Source organism: Bombus vosnesenskii, unplaced genomic scaffold (assembly GCF_011952255.1).
Source record: "Bombus vosnesenskii isolate JDL3184/JDL3185 unplaced genomic scaffold, Bvos_JDL3184-5_v1.1 scf7180000013644, whole genome shotgun sequence".
In the NCBI taxonomy this organism is placed as follows: domain Eukaryota; kingdom Metazoa; phylum Arthropoda; class Insecta; order Hymenoptera; family Apidae; genus Bombus; species Bombus vosnesenskii.
This window is the reverse complement of record NW_022883165.1, coordinates 1-12654: the sequence shown is the minus strand read 5'-3', so window position 1 is coordinate 12654 and position 12654 is coordinate 1. Positions and strand designations below refer to the sequence as shown.

At 32.6% G+C, this 12654-nt stretch overlaps 3 protein-coding genes across 3 annotated transcripts; 2 read left to right on the top strand and 1 right to left on the bottom strand.

The window, feature by feature from the left end:
• Window positions 1-7: 7 nt before the first annotated feature.
• On the top strand, window positions 8-3693 carry LOC117238857 (histone acetyltransferase KAT2A). The gene is made up of 5 exons (XM_033504069.1): window positions 8-200; window positions 307-1284; window positions 1384-1944; window positions 2010-2734; window positions 2818-3693. The coding sequence occupies exons 2-5, from the start codon at window positions 314-316 to the stop codon at window positions 3009-3011; spliced, it is 2451 nt and encodes an 816-aa protein (XP_033359960.1). The 5' UTR covers window positions 8-200; window positions 307-313; the 3' UTR covers window positions 3012-3693.
• Window positions 3694-4166: 473 nt separating this feature from the next.
• Window positions 4167-6759, top strand: LOC117238852 (actin, clone 403-like). The gene is made up of 4 exons (XM_033504061.1): window positions 4167-4654; window positions 4921-5299; window positions 5913-6148; window positions 6262-6759. The coding sequence occupies exons 1-4, from the start codon at window positions 4529-4531 to the stop codon at window positions 6649-6651; spliced, it is 1131 nt and encodes a 376-aa protein (XP_033359952.1). The 5' UTR covers window positions 4167-4528; the 3' UTR covers window positions 6652-6759.
• Window positions 6760-6852: 93 nt separating this feature from the next.
• LOC117238851 (male-specific lethal 1 homolog) lies at window positions 6853-12650 on the bottom strand (the record flags this gene model as incomplete). Its single annotated transcript, XM_033504060.1, has 4 exons — window positions 6853-9600; window positions 9682-9900; window positions 10053-10801; window positions 11778-12650. Coding segments are annotated over 4 exons (1932 nt in total), but the record flags the coding sequence as incomplete, so codon positions are not given.
• Window positions 12651-12654: the final 4 nt, after the last annotated feature.

Sequence of the window (12654 nt, the reverse complement as noted above, 5' to 3'; positions counted from 1 at the left end):
ACCTTTATGCTCATTATGATGTAAATAAGCGTCGAGCCTCGTATATTACATACAAATATAAGTGTTATATCTGTTTTATGAATCTTTTCTCTAGTTTTATAACATTTAATTATATCAAAGATATACAATAGTAGTATTGTTTACTATTAACAGTTTAAATGTATTGACAATTTATACAGTTATAGGGTCATTGATGCGGTGTAAGTTTACAATGCATCCCTTACTTACATATTTTCATTTCAAAAGCTAATCACTTTCTTATTTTATATAAAGCCAAAAATTATTTCCTTTCACCCTTTTATTTAGGAAAAGTATGACAACTGAAGAAGGAAATCGTAACTCAACTTTACAGTCGCTAGAGGAAACTGGTCAATGTGTAACTAGTACATCACAACATGCAGGAAATAGTAGAGAATCAAATACTGTCAGACCACAGGAACAGAGCAGCCGACAAAATAATTTACAAAGAATACAACAAAGGAAACAACACATGTTAAATTTACCACAAATGAAAAAAATATTAAAAATTGCAACATATAGCGCGTGTAAAATTGAAGATTGCAAATGCGTTGGATGGAAGAATTCTCAATTACTAAATAAATCTTCTAAAAATGATACACAACAACCTATTATAAATTTTTTTGACCCTTGTAAAAGTTGCAAGCATGTTTTAGAAAATCATGTTTCACATTTGACTAATCAATCAGAAGAAGAGGTCAATAAATTATTATGTATGGTTATAGACGCTGACAATATTTTTCTAGGCTTACAGAAAGAAGAAGATCCTGACACAAAGAAAGTTTATTTCTACTTATACAAGCTTTTAAGAAAATGTATACAATCTATGACTAAACCTATGATAGAAGGTCCATTAGGACAACCACCTTTCGAACGACCTAGTATAGCAAAAGCAGTAATGAATTTTGTTGCTTATAAATATGGTCACTTGCCGCAAAGAGACATGCAAGCTATGTGCGATATGGCTAAAATGTTTCTGCATTGTTTGAACCATTGGAACTTTGATCCACTTAGTGCTAGAAGAGGCACAATCAGCGCAGAAGAAGCTCCTGCATATAAAATTAATCATACTCGTTGGCTTGTATTTTGTCATATACCAGCATTTTGTGATTCATTACCTCATTACGATACGTCTCTAGTTTTTGGACGAACGTTCGTCCAAGCTGTTTTTAAGCCAGTTTCCAGGCAATTGCTAGATAAATGTCACAGTGAACGAGATAAGTTAGCACCGGAGAAAAGAGTAATAGTCTTAACACATTTTCCAAAGTATGTAAAAATTTCTGTTTTTACTTTATTTGTGTTACTTCATTAATCGATGAGATATATAACGTATATGCAATATGTAATATATTTATTCAATTTTAGGTTCCTATCAATGTTAGAGGCAGAGATTTATTCGGATAATTCTCCGATCTGGGATCCTGATTTTAAACAAGTACCACCTACTTATTTACAATCTGCATTGGAATCAAAAGCAAGTCAAGGAAGAAGAACCGGTGAATTTGAAAAAGTCACAGTTCCACCAAATGATAAAGATAACTATACAACAATTAACATAAGTCCTGGCATGAAGAAAATTCATGAAAAAAGATCACATTCCGAAGGCCGTTCAGACGTAAAAAGAAGAAAGAATGAAGAAATTTTTGAAGATTTATCAGAAGAAACAGTTGCTGAAATTATAGCGACTATTAACGATCCTAATTACATGTGCGGGCCTGACGCAGTATTTCCTCCAAATGTTCCACGAGATGAAACTGCTAAGATTGAGGAAAGCAGAAAGATTATAGAATTTCACGTGGTTGGGAACAGTTTAACGCAGCCAGTTTCTAAACAAACAATGCTTTGGTTAATTGGATTACATAATGTATTTAGCCATCAATTACCTAGGATGCCAAAAGAATACATATCTCAATTAGTTTTTGATCCGTAAGTAACGTGGATAATAAAATAGATATATTTTTCATGATTTATAATGTTTTCTTTATTTACAGAAAGCATAAAACACTAGCTCTAATAAAGGATGGTCGACCAATTGGTGGTATCTGTTTTCGAATGTTTCCTACTCAGGGCTTTACAGAAATAGTATTTTGTGCTGTTACAAGCCAAGAACAAGTTAAAGGCTATGGTACACACTTAATGAATATGCTTAAAGACTATCATATAAAAAATAATATATTACATTTCCTTACATTCGCCGATGAATTTGCAATCGGATATTTCAAGAAGCAGGGCTTTAGTAAAGATATAAAATTACCTCGGTCAATGTATCAAGGATATATTAAGGATTATGAAGGAGCAACATTAATGCATTGCGAATTGAATGCGAAAATTGTGTATACTGAATTTACGGCTGTGATACGAAAACAGAAAGAAATTATTAAAAAGTTGATTCATCAAAGGCAACAAGAGATACAAAAAGTTCACCCTGGTTTAACATGTTTCAAAGAAGGTGTTAGGGGTATTCCAGTTGAATCTATACCTGGTATTCGTGAAACCGGTTGGAAAAGTTATACTCAGACAAGAACAAGAGGAGTAGCTAAAGGAACTCAAGGGCCAGAACCAATGGAAGCGTGCTTGGATATCACTGATTCTTTGTATAATGCGTTAAAAAATGTTTTGAATAGCGTAAAAAATCATAGTACAGCATGGCCATTTTTAAAGCCTGTGGATAAGAATGAAGTGCCAGATTATTACGATCATATTAAATATCCAATGGGTGAGTGCAAGGATTGAGTAGAAAAATTCAAAACATAATAAATCGTACAAAATGGGGAAAGAATGAAAAATTTTACTTTTCAGATCTCAAAACTATGACTGATCGATTGAAAGCTAGATATTATGTTACAAGAAGATTATTTATTGCAGACATGACACGAATTTTCACTAACTGTCGCTTGTATAATAGTCCTGATACCGAGTACTATCGATGTGCTAATGCTTTAGAAAAATATTTCCAAACAAGAATGAAAGAAATTGGTCTTTGGGATAAATAAAATTCATAAATTAAAAATATATGTGTTGATTATATTTTTATGGCTAATGTTTGTACATTCGTCTGTAAATACAGAAATTAAAGACTAGTTAATGTAAAAAAGAACTTAGTTCTTAAGAGGATACGAGAAACGATGGAAAAGTAGTACTCCATGTAAAATGTAGCTAAAAATATTTACACCTATATTCTATAATTTGTAATAAATTTGGTACTACGTTCTTTATCATTTTTCCACCCTAAAACACGATTGAAAATAGGATACACAGCAAATTAAAATCAAACTGGATACTTAATTTCACGGCCTAATTATAAACATTAGTCGAACAGTTAATTAAGGAATGTAATACACCGATTATAACGAGATTCTGTATAGTGGTCATTCTATGGAACAGTGAATCTCTAAAATGCGTTAATTCTGGAAGACTTAGTAAACTGAAATTTCTATTTTCCGTAAATAATTAACTGAAACGAAATAAAGCTAAAATAAAAATAAACATTTGTAGAACACATACACACACATTTTTTTTAAATACAATTATGAATATTTATTTGAGGACGAATTAAACGAAAATTCCTAGTAATTGCATGAAATTTTCTTTAACAGATGCTATGTATATAACTGTTTAATTGTAAACGAACTGCATTTTAAACTAGAGCATTCGCTAAATTAATGAAAAAGAAAAGACATATATATGTATTTTAAATATGCAAATAATACCTTATATCATAAAAGACAAATTATTTGTAAGATACATATTTTGTTTCTATTATTAAAATTACTCACATATGTACATTTATGTATAAGAAATGTTTCCACAAAGTTGGAATTTGAAATAAACTGGATATACATATTTATAACAATAAAAATAACATATTTTTCTACTATGTAAACTTTATCATTATTTAAGCTATCATTTTGCATATTCTATCAGTTCGTTTGTATTTAATGGACTCATAAGTTGGTTTTCGCTTTCATTGATAAGTAGTAAGTCATTTCGGCAGTTTTGTTAAGTATAGGATTAATATTGTCATACAGATTTTAGAAATTCTTAAGAAACTAAAGAAGTTAAACTCTTTTTTGGCTAACAATTTCTGTTCTGTAAATATAACAAATGTAGAAAATAAAGAACTGGCATTTATATCGAATAGAGAGATTAGATATCAATAGGGGGAATATTTGTTGGAAATTATAAAAATGTTAGAACCAAAAATTGCTGTATATTAGCTTAAATCATATTAGCTCACATTATGTTAGCTGAAATGTATACTAGTTCATTGACGTGCAAGAAACTGTTTAATATACAGGCATGAATGCATAGAGGTAGTAAAAGAGGGGGCATTAATATAAAGCAGCTCCATTCTTCAGCAGAAACAATATTAGAAGAGTCAATGCACTGTCGAGGTAGTGCAAAATCTAGTCAAATAAACAAGCTATTTGCTGTTTTTGGCAATCAAGATTAATATTTCCTTTTATACCTATAAAAATCAGAAGAGCGACATAAATACTTTTAGTTTAAAATGTGTGACGACGATGTAGCAGCCTTAGTAGTAGATAATGGATCAGGGATGTGCAAAGCAGGATTTGCAGGAGATGATGCTCCGCGTGCTGTATTCCCTTCCATTGTTGGAAGACCTAGATATCAGGTAAAACTAACAATATCTTAAATATGACCTATTATAAATCGTTAGCTAAATTTATTTATACATACTGTCATGTACATTTATATTAGTATAAGATAATATTTGTTCTAACTTAATATCGGAATACCGTGCAACCTTCAAAATTATCGTATTTTTAAAATTCAATACATTTACATTTGTAAAATCAAGTTGTTTCAAAGTTTATAAGAAAGAATGGATACTTATCACATTATTTATTTGTTCTGAAAACAATAAAAAATGATATATAGGGAATCATGGTTGGTATGGGACAGAAGGACAGTTATGTGGGAGATGAAGCACAAAGTAAAAGGGGTGTTTTAACTGTTAAATATCCAATCGAGCACGGCATTGTAACAAACTGGGACGATATGGAAAAAATATGGCATCATACATTCTATAACGAACTAAGAATCGCTCCGGAAGAACATCCTGTTCTATTGACCGAAGCTCCTTTGAATCCTAAAGCTAACCGAGAAAAGATGACACAAATTATGTTTGAAACTTTTAATTCTCCAGCAATGTATGTCGCTATACAAGCGGTTTTATCGCTTTACGCTTCAGGGCGCACTACAGGCATTGTTCTAGATAGCGGAGATGGAGTTTCACACACAGTACCGATTTACGAGGGTACGTGTCGTTATACATATACATGTGTATTTATCATTTCGACCGACAGGATGATTATTTCTGCAAATTATATTATTTCGTTTATATTTCATTCTTTAACGAATATTACAAAAGCAAAACGGTTCATTTGATTTGATCCAAGATATCATTGTATATATAATATTTGTGTACAGCTAACGTTAATTTAAAAAAAAACTGTTTCCTGAAAAAATTATGCGATTTTACGTCGTGATTTTTATCGCTACAAAATACATACCTTTACGTATTAACTATTAATGAAAAATATAATTCGTTTAATTCATTTATTTGTAAAATTTGTCTAAAAACTAAAATTTATCTAATTTATACAACTTGTATAATATACTTGAGAAGAGGGCATTCATTTTATTGTATGTGAATACATGTTGCACGAATAACGGAAATTATTATCAGAATGAACATTTTTATTGGCATATATCACGTGTAGTAATGTACGCAAATGTAGTATTGGTTTTAGTTTTAATAAAAGTCTATGACAATATCCTTCCAAATCGTTATAAGACCGAAAAGTAGACGAATCCTGTATATATTAATTATAATTGCTGTTACGAATGAAGAATCCTATTTGATTCAGGATATGCGTTACCGCATGCAATTTTACGTATGGACTTGGCCGGCCGCGATTTAACAGATTATCTCATGAAGATTCTAACGGAAAGAGGATATTCCTTTACTACGACCGCGGAGCGTGAAATTGTTCGAGATATTAAAGAAAAATTGTGTTACGTTGCTTTGGACTTTCAACAGGAGATGGCTACGGCGGCTGGCTCAAGTGCCCTCGAAAAAAGCTATGAATTACCGGATGGTCAGGTAATTCTGACTTATATATAATGTTTAATTTTTTAACGATCTATGGTTATTCAGGAACTGAGAGTTTGAGAGCAAAATGTTTAAATTAACGAACTAATTGATGCTGTTTTTAGGTAATTACTATTGGAAACGAACGTTTTCGGTGTCCAGAAGCAATGTTTCAGCCAAGCTTCCTCGGCATGGAATCATGTGGAATACATGAAACCACTTACAATTCAATCATGAAATGTGACGTCGATATTCGTAAGGATTTATACGCCAATTCGGTCTTATCGGGCGGAACCACTATGTATCCAGGTATTGCGGACAGGATGCAAAAGGAAATAACGGCACTGGCTCCGTCTACAATGAAGATCAAGATAATCGCGCCTCCAGAAAGGAAATACTCGGTCTGGATCGGTGGTTCGATCTTGGCCAGTTTAAGCACCTTCCAACAAATGTGGATTTCTAAGCAAGAATACGACGAATCGGGTCCGTCTATTGTACACAGAAAGTGTTTCTAATTCTCCTTTCAAAAAGAGTTTTCAAGAGGTTTCAAAAGAAATTTGACTATATTCAATTGAAAAATTATAAATCGATATTGTGTCGTAATAAAACTAACTTACTCTGTATGCAAAATTTTACATCACAACGCGTCACCTAATATTTATTTGAAAACTTCGATTTATTTATAGGATAATTAATTTCTAACATTTATCAGAATGTTTTTGTAAGAAATAATTTTATTTATTTGACATTTCTTATTTCTAAATTATAATTTCTATTATATACAGGTCATTTCATAAGTTGCTAATGGACCGTACCTTTTTCTCCTCTTTACCTCTCTCTCTCTCTCTCTCTCTCCCTCTCTCTCTCCTTATTCTTATTATTTTATACATTATTTATTTTAATATCTTTTCATTTTGTTTAGAAACAAACAGATTCGCATACTAATATATGAAATACATTTAGAATGTAAATGCTCTTGTACCTCTATGATAGCCGAAATATTCGACTGAAATTATATTCCTAATACTATTATGTATAATCTTAAGCAGTGGTCCACTACTTATGGAACGACCTGTATGTAGAGCAATAATATGTGTACTATAATATATAATATTTATATATAGTACACAATATAATAAATATATTTTGTAAAACACGCATACAGTCATTCATTCCCTTATATATATGATTCATTTATTTTAATACCTTAATATTATACAAAAATAAAAAATGAAAAAAGTTGTCTAGTTCAAAGAAGAAATTTTTATCATCGCAGTGAAGCTTTTAAGACCACAGTTTATAAAACTTTAGTTGTTTTTCAAGTTGTGCTTGTTATGCATCGAAAGTAATAAAGTGATAAAAAATATAAATTAAGTTAACTCATAACGATTCTTTTATCATTGAAAAGTACTCCCTATAATATGTTTTTAATTCATTAAAGAGACATAAGCATTGAAAACTGCGATCTTAAAAGATTGTTACGCTGAACTAAACAACCTTTTTTTTTTATAGTTCTCTTTGTCATTAAAAATGACGGAAATGTTTTGCATGATCAAAATAAATGAGCCACCCTATATATACATCGATCCAGTTAAAATCATATACATTACTTTATAGTTGCACGCATACGGTATATCAGACATATGCGTGCACGCACGCACGCACGCACGTACGCACACGCGCGCGCACACGAAAAATAAAGTAAACGTATATACATGCTATACACATGACAATTACGTAGGCTGTCACAATCTCGTTAATTCGAAAGTCACAACAATATCACGAAATTCCGGAACAATTTATGTAATCGTTAAAACTTAACAGGAGGTACTTTATGCCTAACATTCATTTATGTTTTCAAAATTATATTTTAAACAATTCAAATAATGTTAATAGCACAAAAATTTATGTTGTTTCAAATAATAATTATAATATTTATAAATGTTATGAGATTTTGTGTATCAAAATGTGATACACACACATGTATGTTTTATGAAATTATTAGTTTTAAAACAGAAAAGTATATGACATTATTTTACGTCTTTGGTATACTTGAAAAAGCTTTCAATGCGTAAAATCGAATTAACGAGAATAACGTAAATAATTCTATGCTATGTCTTAACATACCTAAAAGACGCTACTCGTTCTTATTCTGTTTATTGTAAACAAAATATAATCGTTTGATGTCTACTCATCGGTAGTGCGCACTACTATAAATAAAATAGTAAACAAAAACTTATGTATAATTGGAAAGATGTTTCTTTTTATTTACAAGTTATAATCGCTATGTTCACCGTATTTTAACGTCGAGCATTTCAATTTACGAAATGCTGACCATCTCTTATGGACGGTTGAATCGAGTACCCCATTACTTGTCATGTATGATAAAATAGAATAATGCAATTAAAGTACATTCATAATAAATTAGTGCACTTTACTGAAAGAATTTTCGACGATTGTAATTAAATGCTAGGGTAAAATTTAGAAAGAAATTAAAAATGAGATAGAAAGAAATAGAAAAGAAGAAGACGGAACAAAGATATATCTTTAATAATTGATGTTAAAACTGAAAAGAAATTTATTAAAGAAGTTTATTTCATTTTAATATTTTCAAGCGGACGTCGTGCCCACTTTTCTCTTGCACTATCCATAAAAAAAAGAAAGAAAAAATTACATAAATAATTTACAATTTTACTGAATCTTTGATATTAATCATGGAACATATTTGTTGACGCCAATTAGTTTTACAGCCAAAATTAAAGAAAAGGGCTACGAAGAATTTGAAGTAAATTGCATTATTTGTATATAATATTAATTTTGTAATAGTTTATCACGGAGTATGCATATCTTCAACGCATTTGAGCTTCTGCATGTTTAAATGTAAATTCACATTTTATCCAGTTAATTGCAAGAAAATACACTTAATCCGATTATTTATGTCCATTGAAGTCTGTACAATTTCAAATAAGATTTTATAAGTATATTTAATAAATATTAATTAAAATTGAATAAATGAATAACATTTCTACAAAACTGCGACAATATCAAATTACAGTCGTACAAATAAAATGATTCTTATAGATTTGAACAAACTATAAGATCAATATCTTTTGATCAAGCTTTAATAAACACGGATGAGTAAGTAAGAAATAAAAAGCATTGTGTTATAGGTACTCCTGTCAAGTATAGTCATCTTTCCTGAATTTTGTTTTAAAAAAGGGTAATAAAAATATCTTTGGTGCTCCTATTTCATGTAATAAAAAAGATATGATTTTAGAAAAAAGAAAAAAACAGATGTATATGAGGGAGCATATCTATAACAAAGATTAAAAATGATAAGACAAAAATAATCCTGTCCACTGTCGTAAAACGTTTATCTTCTAGTAGATTTTCTTCTACCTGTTGATCGTTTTGGACGACGACTGTTCGATCGTGACATATTTGACCAAGGTAAAGAAAATTCACTGTAATTATAAAACAAATGATATAACCAATATGAATCAGTACGAGTGTAGGACATAGTTATTAATACATTATTAATTTACCTTGGGGTGAAACTAGGAATAGGAGTACCAAATGCAGTAACAGGTAACTGGGAATCCACTTGAAGACTTTGTATTTGTTCTACATCAGGCCATAACGACGATACAGCTTCTTCTTCAACAGCAGACGGACACGGCCCGGTATGATTCGTATTGTAACACGTTGCTTGATGATTCTGCCTTTCTTGTCTTTGTTTTAATTTTTCAATATGTCTCTGTTCTCTAAAAATGGAAGTTCATCTGACTATTGAAATTTACTTAATAATCAACCGGCTGTATAAGTTTGATCGAAACGGTGAAACATTATGAAACGGTTGGAAGGAAATAAAATACAGTAACGACACTTTGTATTACTTTGGTAACGCGATACAAACCTTATCCTTTGTACATCCCATCTTTTTCTCCTCCTTTCATCATTTTCTAACTTTAAATGTCTTTTGTTAAAAATTTCATCATCCAAATTTTCAGTTCCTTCCATCGTATAACAGCTTGTATATATCTTTACCCTCCAATTTGGAACTTCTAACGAGGTATTACTTTCTACTAAATTAGGTTCCTTTAAATTTAACGTATAATTGGGATCTCCAACAGCTGTATAATAATGTTCCTCTGTAGTAAGGAAGGATTCCTTTTTTGTTAATGGCTTCCCCTTCCTATCACCTTTCCTGTTGTTTTCTTGAGTTAATGGCTTATCTTGTACCGTAGACGATGTGTCGTTGCTAATCGTAGACGAACATGAAACACCCCTTTTCCTTTTGCTTCCACTGGATAGCGACGTCGAGTCCGTTCTTCTTTTCTTCTTCTCTTCCCACTCTAATCTAATATCATTACCAGTTTCTATTTTTGTCTCGTGCTTACTTTGATTATCATTTGGTTCCTGTTTAACAGTGGTAATGCCGCCACTGGTATTTAAACGTATCTTAAAGCTTTCATTGTATTGAGAATTACTGTTCTCAGATTGAATATTCCTGTGAAGTTCGCTAGTCGATGGCACATTCACAGAATTAATAGTTGGAGACGAGCAAGCTCCTATGTGCTCTGACGCAATGGAATTTTCATTGTTTTCTGATCTGAGCTTTTGCAAATTTACACGCCTGTCCATACGCTCCAACCGCAGCTTAAGCTATAACACAGACACACATTTATAAGTAAGTTCCGTCAAAATAACGCGTATCTCTACAGCATTAATGTTAATGAAAACTATAGTTCTGATATATTGAAATTGTACAAATATAGATTTAAACATTTAATCAATTAATTAGATACAAATATAAAATCGAGATTTATTACTTAAATAATAATAAACACGACGGATATATTCCATACATTGCACGGAAAATGTAAATACAACTAAATACAAAAAATTTCATGTAGGAAGATTAGAATGAATTATTTTTTCCTTTTTTTCATTCAGAAACACAAACATTCACAAATGAATAATCACAGAAATTACGCAGTATTCGTTTAAACAACTTTATTTACTGTCAACAAACGATAGGTCGGTCGAGTTTTGATTTCTTTCCGAATCCCAGGCATGATCATTCTCGCAATTGATCACACATACGTATATATAACACAAAGTATTAGCGAGAGTGATATTATCGACAATAGTGTCGCGAAAATTGATCGATTCTTTCAGAAAATCCGTTTATTTAAAGATCTTTTATTTTCCATAGTGAGAGTATCGTCACCGGAAAGGCAGATTGCCCGCGAGAAACAAACAGAAGTTACATATGTATAACGTGCTTGTTGTTTCGAAGTTACGGTTCTATACAAAACAGCGCCATCATGCGGTAACGTTACGTCTGACCTTCACGTTCGAGTGACCAATGAAAGAAAGAGGAATAAGAACCGGGAAAGCAGAGTTGAAAGAATGGGAAGGGCAAAGATATTGACACACGGACATAAACGCGGGTACTTTGCAATGCATCTTATCGTCAGAAACATGCAGCTCGCGTGGTAATAGTAAATTAGTAGTAAAAGAAATGAGAAAAAAGAGAGAATCCCCGAGGAAATGAAATAATTGTAAATTAACACGAACATTGAGATACGCGTTAACATTGAGACGAGAAGATTAAAAGCAAAGGAAAGGAAGGTACCGTTTCATTTTCCTGTCGTAGAGCTGCTAAGAGCTTATCCTTCGTCACGATTTGTTCAGACTGTTGTTGAATCAAATCAAGATGAAGAAGCAAGAGTTCCTTAAGATGTTTGACTTCTGTGAGATCGTTCTGACGTGGTTCGTTACCTCGAAGAGGACTGACACCAAGAGTGGAGGTGGCAGTGGCTACTGCCGGAGCTCCGCTATCTGTCATGCTGGCGTACATGTGATCGAAATCACAGGGGAAACTGAGTATTCCAGCGGCTGGTTTACCATCCTCGTCGACGTTTTCGAATTCAGTACCGGAGCAACTATTGTTCTGGTTAACGACAGAGTTAACGGTGGTGCTGGTAGTCGAGACCGTGTTACTTCGAACGCCGCTGGTCGCCGACGTGGTAGACAAGTGTTCGTTCATCGCCGCGACCATGTTGTCGTCGTCCTCCTCGTTATCTTCTTCCTCGTCTTCTTCGTAACAAGGAGCAGAAACGGCCGTAGTCGCTCGATCGTCGTGCTCAATGATGGTGATGGTGGTGGTAGTGGTGGTGGTAGTGGTAGTGGTGGTGAGATTGACGATTGGCGTCTCGATACACCTTCCGGTGTACGTCTCTTCAAATTTGATTTCACTGTATTCCGTTCTCGTGTTCACATCTTTTTCATTACGTATCGCTCCCTGATTCTCCGGTATCTTCAGATCGGAATTCACGTCACAAAACTCCACGCCGACGACGCCCTCGGCGGTCAAGCCGGTAACACAGACACCACTATTACTACCACTGTCACCGTTATCACTGCTGGTGGAACAACCACTACCACCACTACCACTACCGCTCTCACTAGTAGCACTAGAACCAGTAGTACCAGTACCAATACCAGCACCA